The sequence below is a fragment of the Anser brachyrhynchus genome (assembly GCF_964034855.1).
Source record: "Anser brachyrhynchus genome assembly, contig: SCAFFOLD_372, whole genome shotgun sequence".
Taxonomy (NCBI): domain Eukaryota; kingdom Metazoa; phylum Chordata; class Aves; order Anseriformes; family Anatidae; genus Anser; species Anser brachyrhynchus.
The window spans coordinates 13954-22657 of record NW_027663931.1 but is presented as its reverse complement, the minus strand read 5'-3'; the positions used below and the strand labels follow the sequence as shown (position 1 = coordinate 22657).

The following is an 8704-nucleotide window of genomic DNA, read 5'->3' as shown; positions in this document are numbered from 1 at the left end:
GGCGGCTGCGACCCCGCGGGTCACGGCCGGGGGGGGTTTTGGGGAGGGAGTTTTGCTCTTGCTCAGCAGACCCCAAAGCTCCCTCGCCCAGCGCGGGGCCGCGGAGGGAACGGGGCTCGCCGCGCGGCAGCCCTGGGATGGGGTCGGTCCCGTGGCGGTTAACGGGGCCGGCCAACGCGATCGGGGGGCGCGTCTCGTGGCACGGCGAAGGAGAAGTTAGAGCGAACGGAAATACCCCCGAGGCTGCGACCCCCTTGCAAGGAGCCACCCAAAAACCCCCGCGGGCATCCGCAGCGGGAGAAGGAAAACCTTCCCCTAAAGCTCGCTTCTCGCTCCCCGGCTCTGCCCCGCGCCCTCGGGACCGTGCCGAAGTCCTCGGGGACCGGCACCGAAGTCCTCGGGGACCGGCACCGAGGCCTCGGGGACCGGCGGTCTCCAGGCGCGAGGCGAAGGTCAAGCGCAGCCGGGTCGGGGACAGGGTCACTTACCTCCGGCTCCGGGCCCTACCCCGCGGTGCCGGCGACCAAACCTCGTTTTCCGACCCAATAAAACGAGGGCAACGTCCAAGCCCAGGCAGGTGAGTCAGCGCCGGGGGGGAGCCGGGCCCTGTCAACGCGGCGGGGATCTGGCGGGGGGAAGGAGGAAGGACACAGGGTGAGCGCGGCCCCGGCCCCGCCAGGCCGCCCGCCCCGATCCCGGGCCGCGCCAATTAGCTCGGTGCCGGCTGGAAGGTAATTAACCGGGCCAAGCCGGGTGGATCGGCGGCGGGTTCTCCCCCGGGTGCCGGGTCCCGTTCACGGGTTCTCAGGGCCTCCGCCGGCTTCCTCCGTGGGATTCTTGGGACTTCGGGGCGGGCAGCCGCCCAAACCTCGGCCCCGCGGCCACGGGTCGCCCGCTGGCGATCCCAATTGTCTGGTCCGTGGTGCACGGAGCAGTCCCGAATTTCTGGTCCGTGTTACACGGAGCGATCCCCATCTTCTGGTCCATGTTCCGTGGAGCGATCCCAATTTCTGGTCCACGTTACACGGAGCGATCCCAATTTCTGGTCCATGTTACACGGAGCGATCCCCATCTTCTGGTCCATGTTCCGTGGAGCGATCCCCGATTTCTGGTCCGAGTTACACGGAGCGATCCCCAATTTCTGGTCCACGTTACACGGAGCGATCCCCGATTTCTGGTCCACGTTACACGGAGCGATCCCAATTTTCTGGTTCATGAAACACAGAGCGATCCCCAATTTTCTGGTCCATGTTCCGTGGAGCGATCCCCAATTTCTGGTCCACGTTACACGGAGCGATCCCCGATTTCTGGTCCATGATACAAGGAGCGATCCCAATTTTCTTGTCCGAGTTACACGGAGCGATCCCCGATTTCTGGTCCATGTTCCGTGGAGCGATCCCAATTTCTGGTCCACGTTACACGGAGCGATCCCAATTTCTGGTCCATGTTCCGTGGAGCGATCCCCGATTTCTGGTCCACGTTACACAGAGCGATCCCAATTTCTGGTCCACGTTACACGGAGCGATCCCCGATTTCTGGTCCGAGTTACGCGGAGCACCGTGGGCACCCTCGCGCTCCATCAGCTCCCGTCCCTCGCCGAAAGCACCGCACGGAGCAGGGATAAATCCTGACCCGGGATACATCCTGACCTGGGATAGATCCCGAACCCCGGGATAAATCCTGACCTGCGATAAATCCTGACCTGGGATAAATACTGATCTGGGATAAATCCCGATCTGGGATGAATCCTGACCCGGGATAGATCCCGACCTGGGATGGATCTTGACCTGGGATAAAATCCCGACCTGGGATAAAATCCTGACCCAGGACAAATCCTGACCCAGGATACATCCTGACCTGGGATAGATCCCGAACCCCAGGATAAATCCCGACCCGGGATAAATCCTGATCTGGGATAAATCCCGACCTGGGATAAATCCCAACCAGGGATAAATCCCAACCCAGGAAAAATCCTGACCCGGGATAGATCCCGACCTGGGTTAAATCCCGACCTGGGATGGATCCTGACCCGGGATAAATCCTGACCCGGGATAAATCCCGACCCGGGATAAATCCCGACCCGGGATAAATCCTGACCCGGGATAAATCCCGACCTGGGTTAAATCCCGACCTGGGCTAAATCCCGACCTGGGCTAAATCCTGACCCGGGATGGATCCTGACCTGGGATAAATCCCGACCCGGGATGAATCCCGACCTGGGATAAATCCCGACCTGGGATAAATCCTGACCCGGGATAAATCCCAATCTGGGATAAATCCCGACCTGGGATGAATCCTGACCCGGGATAAATCCTGACCTGGGATGGATCCCGACCCGGGAAAAATCCTGACCCAGGATAAATCCCGACCTGGGAATGAAGGACGCACAGGACCCAGCCAGGAGACACCTGGCCACGTCCCAACGCCTTGCCCAGGAACGGGGATTTCGCTGAGCAGCTTTATTATTTTTATTTTTATTTTAAACGCGGGAAGGGGAAGGAGCAGCACCGCGTGCCCACGAGGGCAGCGAGCCCGTCAGGAACTCACAGCCGCCGAGCGCGCGGCGCCTGCTGGAAGGGGGGAAACGGAATTCGGGGACAAAACGCCGCGGTTCGGTCAAAGGCGGTCGCAGCCCCGAGGGGAGCCGGGGGGGTTTTGCTGCAAAAGGGGGGGGGGGAAGCAAAAAAAAACAAACAGGGGGGGAAAAAACCATAAAAAAGGGATTTAAACCCCCCCCCCCGGGGTTTAAAATCCCCCCGAAAGGAAAGCGTCGCCCTGCGGAGGCCGAGCTCCCGGCGGAGGCCGGCCTCCCGTTGGAGGCTCCCGGCCCGGTTTGGGGCCGAGGTTTAGGGCCGGGCACGCAGCCCCGCAGCACCTGCGCTCGCCCCCCCCCGGGACCCGGCGCCCCCGGTGCTCCCCCGGGACCCTCGGAGGGCGCGGGGCCGGCGCCGAGGCTCGTTCCGGAGGGAGGCCGCCGCTGGGGCGGGGGGGGGGAGGAGGAGGCCGCGGGCCGGGAAACGGCGAGGGGGGGGGAAAAATGGGAAATAAACCCGAAATCGCTGCAAATCAAAGGAAAAGGAGGAGCGGCGTTGGGGAGGGTCCCGCCTCGGGGCGGCGGGGGGGGACGGGACGGGACCAGGGGAGGCCGCGGCCTCGCGGAGGTTGGGAGGCAGCCGGAGAGCGGTGCCGGGAGGGCGCCGAGCGGCAACACGTGGGCGAGACCCCGACACGGCCCCGCTGTGGCGTGGAGCCTCCCAGTAGCCTCCCAGTAGCCTCCCAGTAGCCTCCCGGTAGCCTCCCGGTAGCCTCCCGGTAGCCTCCGGATCCGGGGCCCGGCCGAAGCCTCCCGGAGGCCCACGCGACCTCGCCCGGCCGCGGGCGCTTTCGGGGCCCCGAGGCCGAAGCCCCGGGGGTGGCGACGTCCCCCCCCCGGGGACGTGAAGGAGGCCCCCCCCGGGGGGGGGGGGGGGGGGGGAGGCCCCCCCAAACCCCGCGTCCTCCCCGGGCCTCCGCCGGAGGCTGAGCCTCCGGATGGGCCGGAGGGAGGCCGGAGAGCCCGGTGCCGGCCTTCGGGCGCTGAGGGGGGGGTTAAGGGGGGGGCACGGAGCTCTGGAGGCTTTTTTTTTGGGGGGGGGGGTGTCGCTGGCCGCCCTCCTCTGGAGGCCGAGGAGGCTGGGGGCCTCTCCCCCCCCCTCCTTGAGCCCCCTCCCCAAAATGTTCGGCCCCGAATCCAGGGGGGGGCAACGGGTGCTGCCCCCCCCCCCAGCCTGCAGCCCCCATCTGCTGGGGGGGGGACACACCTCTGCCCCCCCCCCCCCAAAAGTCGTGGGGTTCTCCCTTAGCCTAAAGGGCAGCTGCTGGGGGGGGAGGACGGGAGAAGCCCCCCCCCAAATATTTTTTTGGGGGGGGGGCTTTAAAGCCGCCCCCCCCCCCAAGCCATCACCTTGCTGGGGGAGGTCTTAAAGGGAAGGGGGGGGGGATTTGGAGGGGGGGGATTTGGAGGGGGGGGCTTAATGGGGGGGCAGCCTGAGGGGGGGTTAAGTGGGGGGCAGGTTAAATGGGGGGGGCTTAAAGGATCCTTAAAAGGGGTGGGGTCCCTAAGGGGGGGTTCTAAAGGGGGGGGTCCTAAAGGGAGGGTCTTAAAGGGGGGGTCTTAAAGGAGGGGGGTCCTAAAGGGGGGGGTCCTAAAGGGGGGGGTCCTTAAAGGGGGGGGGAATCCTTAAAGGGGGGGTCCTAAAGGGGGGGGTCCTTAAAGGGGGGGATCTTAAAGGGGGGGGTCTTAAAGGGGGGGGTCTTAAAGGGGGGGATCTTAAAGGGGGGGGATCTTAAAGGGGGGGTCCTAAAAAGGGGGGGGGGAGGTCCTTAAAGGGGGGGGGTGACGGCTCCTTTCCCCCTCCCCACTTAACGGAGGGGGGTGGGGGGGGTCCTCCGGTGCCCCCCCGCCCCCACAACGGCCTCGCCCTGCCCACGGCTGGTTTGGGGGGGGGGGGGGGGAGCGGCACCGACCCCCCCCCGGTGATGCTGGGGGAGGGGCGGGGCGGGGGGAGGGGCGGGGCGGGGGTCCCGGTGCCCCCTCCCCCACCCCCTGGGCGGGGGTGGGGCCGGCCCCATTGTTCCTTCCCGGCGGGGGGGGGGGGGCGGGGGGGGGCGCTGCCCGCTCCTTACCGTGGCGGCGGCGGCGGCGCGGGGCCGGGCCGGGGGCGGCGGCGGCTGGGGCGGGCGGCGGCGGCGCCATCTCCCCCCGCGGGGCCGCCGGGGCGGGCTGGGCCTGTAATGGCGGCGGCGCCTTCCTCCCCCTGCCCTCCTCCTCCTCCTCCTCCTCCTCCTCCTCCCTCCCTCACGGCCGGGGGGGCGGCGGGCAGCGGCGCGCGCGCGGGGGCGCGCGGCGGCGGCGGCGCATGCGCGGGAGGCCGTGGCGCGCGGGGGGGGGGGGGGGAGGCGGGGCCGAGCGGGGCGCGCGCCCGCGGGGAGGGACGGAGGGAGGGGGGCGGGGTTTGCGGTGCGCATGCGCACTGCGCCGCCCTCTACGGCCGGGCACGGTCCCCGAGGTGGGGGGGAGGGGGGGGGAGCGCGCGGGGCGTGCTGGGAGTTGTAGTCCAGGGCGCGGCTCGGAACTACGCGTCCCGGCGGGCCCCGCGCGCCCAGCGGATATCCGGTGCGGGGGGGGCCGAGCTGCGAGGGGGGGGCCTGGCAGGGACGGCAGCGCCATGGTGAGGAGCGGGGGGGGGCCGGGGGGGGCGGCGGGGCGCTGTAGGGCCCCCCCCATAGGGGCTCCCATAGGGCCACGGTACCGGGGGGGGCCCTATGGGGCCGGTCTGCGCGGGGGCCTTCCCCTACGGGGGTCTGGGGGGGTCCCCTTGGTAGTGTCCCTATGGGGGGGGCCTTGAGGGGGGGCGTTGGGGTGCCCCAGGGGTCCCCCCCCAAGCAGGTTTGCCCCATGGGTCCCTATAGGGGAGCTGTTTGGGTGCCCCATGGGGCTGAGACGTTCGGGGGGGGTCCCCTTTGTAGTGTCCCTATGGGGGGGGGGCCTTGGGGGGGGGAATTGGGGTGCCCCAGGGGTCCCCCCCCCCAAGCAGATGTGTTCCATGGGTCATTATAGGGTCGTTATAGGGTCCCTATAGGGGAGATTTTTGGGTGCCCCATGGGGCTGAGACTTTGGGGGGGTCCCCTTTGTAGTGCCCCTATTGGGGGGGTCTTGGGGGGGGGGCGCGTTGGGGTGACCCAGGGGTCCCCCCCCAAGCAGGTTTGCCCCGTGGGTCCTTATAGGGTCATTATAGGGTCCCTATAGGGGAGATGTTTGGGGGGGGTCCCCTTTGTAGTGCCCCTATGGGGAGGTTTTGGGGGGGGCGTTGGGGTGCCCCAGGGATCCCCCCCCAAACAGGTTTGCCCCATGGGTCCTTATAGGGTCCCTGTAGGGGAGATGTTTGGGTGCCCCAGGGGGCTGAGACGTTTGGGGGGTCCCCTTTGTAGGGGGACCTATGGGGGGGGGGCTTTGGGGTGCCCCATCGCAAGCTCCCTGTGGGGTTTTGGAGGCCTTAGGGTGCCCCAGGGGTCACCCCGTTATGGGGGTCCCTATAGGGGAGATACTGTGGTGCCCTGCGGGGCTGAGTCACTGGGGGGGGCCCTTTGTAGCGTCCCTATAGGGGGAGGTTTTGGGGGGGGGGGATGTTGGGGTGCCCCGTTGCAAGCTCCCTATGGGGATGGGGAGAGCTTCGGGGCCCCCCGTGGGGCACCCCGCTGTAGGATCCGGGAAGCAGCCTGCCACGGGGGCGCCCCTATAGGGGGGGGGAGATTTTGGGGTGCCCCGTGGGGCCGGGCGGCCGCGGAGCACCCCTGTAGGATCCTCATAGCGGGGGGGGAGGGAAGGTGCACCCTAAGGGCTGCTCCCCTACACGGGGGGGGGGGGGGCTCAAAATACCCCGGGAAGGGGAAGCAAAACCCCCGAGAGAGGCTGAACGGGAGGGGGGAGGATTCCCTGTGTCCCCCCCCCCCCCAGTGCTGTGTTTTTTGTGTCCCCCCCCCGGGGCAGATCCGCTTCATCCTGATCCAGAACCGGGCCGGGAAGACCCGCCTGGCCAAGTGGTACATGCAGTTCGACGACGACGAGAAGCAGAAGCTGATCGAGGAGGTGCACGCCGTCGTCACCGTGCGCGACGCCAAGCACACCAACTTCGTGGAGGTGACGCCCCCGAAACCCGCCGCTTCTGCCCTCCAATCCTCCCCCCGCGGCTGCCCGGCCCCGAACCCCAACCCGGGGGCTGCAATTGCCCGGTCCTCCCAGTCCCCTTTTATTTTATTTATATATTTATTTTGCTTTTCCTCCTGTTTTTTCTCCCCCCTACCCTCCCCATTTCCTCCCCCCGTGGCCCCGAACCCGAGGCCTGCGATTGCCCGGTCCTCCCAGTCCCCTTTTATTTTATTTATTTATTTATTTATTTATTTATTTATTTTGCTTTTCCTCCTGTTTTTTCTCCCTCCTCACCCTCCCCATTTCCTCCCCCGTGGCCCCGAACCCGAGGGCTGCGATTGCCCGGTCCTCCCAGTCCCCTTTTATTTTATTTATTTCTTTAATTTTGCTTTTCCTCCTGTTTTTTCTCCCTCCCCACCCTCCCCATTTCCTCCCCATGGCCCCGAACCCGAGGGCTGCGATTGCCCGGTCCTCCCAGTTCCCTTTTTTTTTATTTTTTTTTATTTTTTTTTGCTTTTCCTCCTGTTTTTTCTCCCCCCCGTTTTCCTCCCCCGTAGTTTCATGACTTCAAGATCACCTACCGGCGCTACCGGGGCCCTACTTCTCCCAGTTCCCTTTTATTTATTTTATTTATTTATTTATTTATTTATTTATTTATTTATTTATTTATTTATTTCGCTTTTTCCTCCTGTTTTTTCTCCCCCCCCCCGTTTCCTCCCCCGTAGTTCCGCAACTTCAAGATCATCTACCGCCGCTACGCGGGGCTCTACTTCTGCATCTGCGTCGACGTCACCGACAACAACCTGGCCTACCTGGAAGCCATCCACAACTTCGTGGAGGTCGGTGGGGGCCCCGGGGGCCCCGTCCCGCCCCCGCCGCCTTACCGCTGACCCCCCCACACCCCCCCACACCGGGGGGGGGGCGGCCCGATCCTGCCCGCTGCTCCTTCCCTCCCCGCAGGTCCTCAACGAGTATTTCCACAACGTCTGCGAGCTCGACCTGGTCTTCAACTTCTACAAGGTGAGGGCGCGGGGAGCTCCTGCCCCTAAATTTTTTTGGGGGGGGGGGACGGTTTGGGGGTCTCCCCTCACGCCCCCCCACCCGCAGGTCTACACGGTGGTGGACGAGATGTTCCTGGCCGGCGAGATCCGGGAGACGAGCCAGACGAAGGTGCTCAAGCAGCTCCTGATGCTGCAGTCGTTGGAGTGATCGCCCCCCCCCCCCACCCCCCCCTCTGGCCTTCCTCCTCCTCCTCCTCTTCGGCCGGAGCCGGGGGGAGCCGTTGGGGGGGGCGGGGGGGGCTGCGGGCTTCCCTCTGCGCAAATGGAACGGGGAAGGGCCCCCCCCCCCGCCAACCCCCCCACCCCAAAAGGGACCAGCCCCCCCCCGCCGTCGTCGTGTCGTGAATAAACGTGGCTGTGATGTGCCGGAGCCCCCGCGTGTGTGTGTGTGGGGGGGGACACACAACGAGGGGACGCCCCTCGCCCTGCTGGGGTCCCCGGGGGGGTCCCCGCGTCGCCGTGCCCCCGCCTCTGTCCCCCCCTGCCCCGTCTGCTCGTGTCCCCGTCCCCACAGGCTGATGACTTGGGGGGGGGGACACGACTGAGGACCCCCAAGGGTCCCTTGGGCTGCGGGGAGGGGGGGGGGGTGATGCGGGGACCCCCCAGGGTGGACGGAGGCCCCCTGGGAGTCGCTGGGGACCCCTCGGGGTGACCGGGGATGGCCCTGGGGCCCCCCCAGGATGGACGGGACCCCTCGGGGTGACCAGGGATTGCCCTGGGGCCCCCCCAGGATGGACGGGACCCCTTGGGGTGACCGGGGATTGCCCTGGGGCCCCCCCAGGATGGACGGGACCCCTCGGGGTGACCAGGGACGGCCTTGGGGGCCCCCCCAGGATGGATGGGACCCCTCGGGGTGACCAGGGACGGCCCTGGGGCCCCCCCAGGATGGACGGGGTACCCCTGGGGTGGCTGGGGACGGGTAGGGTGGCACCAGAGGACCCCCCCCGGGATGGCT

The 8704-nt window shown here is 66.8% G+C and overlaps 1 protein-coding gene across 1 annotated transcript; it reads left to right on the top strand.

Moving 5' to 3' along the window:
- Positions 1–5090: 5090 nt before the first annotated feature.
- Positions 5091–8114, top strand: AP2S1 (adaptor related protein complex 2 subunit sigma 1). Its single transcript, XM_080608749.1, has 5 exons — positions 5091–5210; positions 6530–6679; positions 7414–7527; positions 7649–7708; positions 7796–8114. Exons 1-5 carry the CDS (start codon positions 5208–5210, stop codon positions 7895–7897), a joined length of 429 nt encoding a protein of 142 aa, XP_080464875.1. The 5' UTR covers positions 5091–5207; the 3' UTR covers positions 7898–8114.
- Positions 8115–8704: the final 590 nt, after the last annotated feature.

Coding starts and splice junctions, on each gene's coding strand:
- AP2S1 (XM_080608749.1), top strand. Junction 6,680..7,413: donor AGCACACCAACTTCGTGGAG/GTGACGCCCCCG, acceptor CCTCCCCCGTAG/TTCCGCAACTTCAAGATCAT. Junction 7,528..7,648: donor CCATCCACAACTTCGTGGAG/GTCGGTGGGGGC, acceptor CCCTCCCCGCAG/GTCCTCAACGAGTATTTCCA.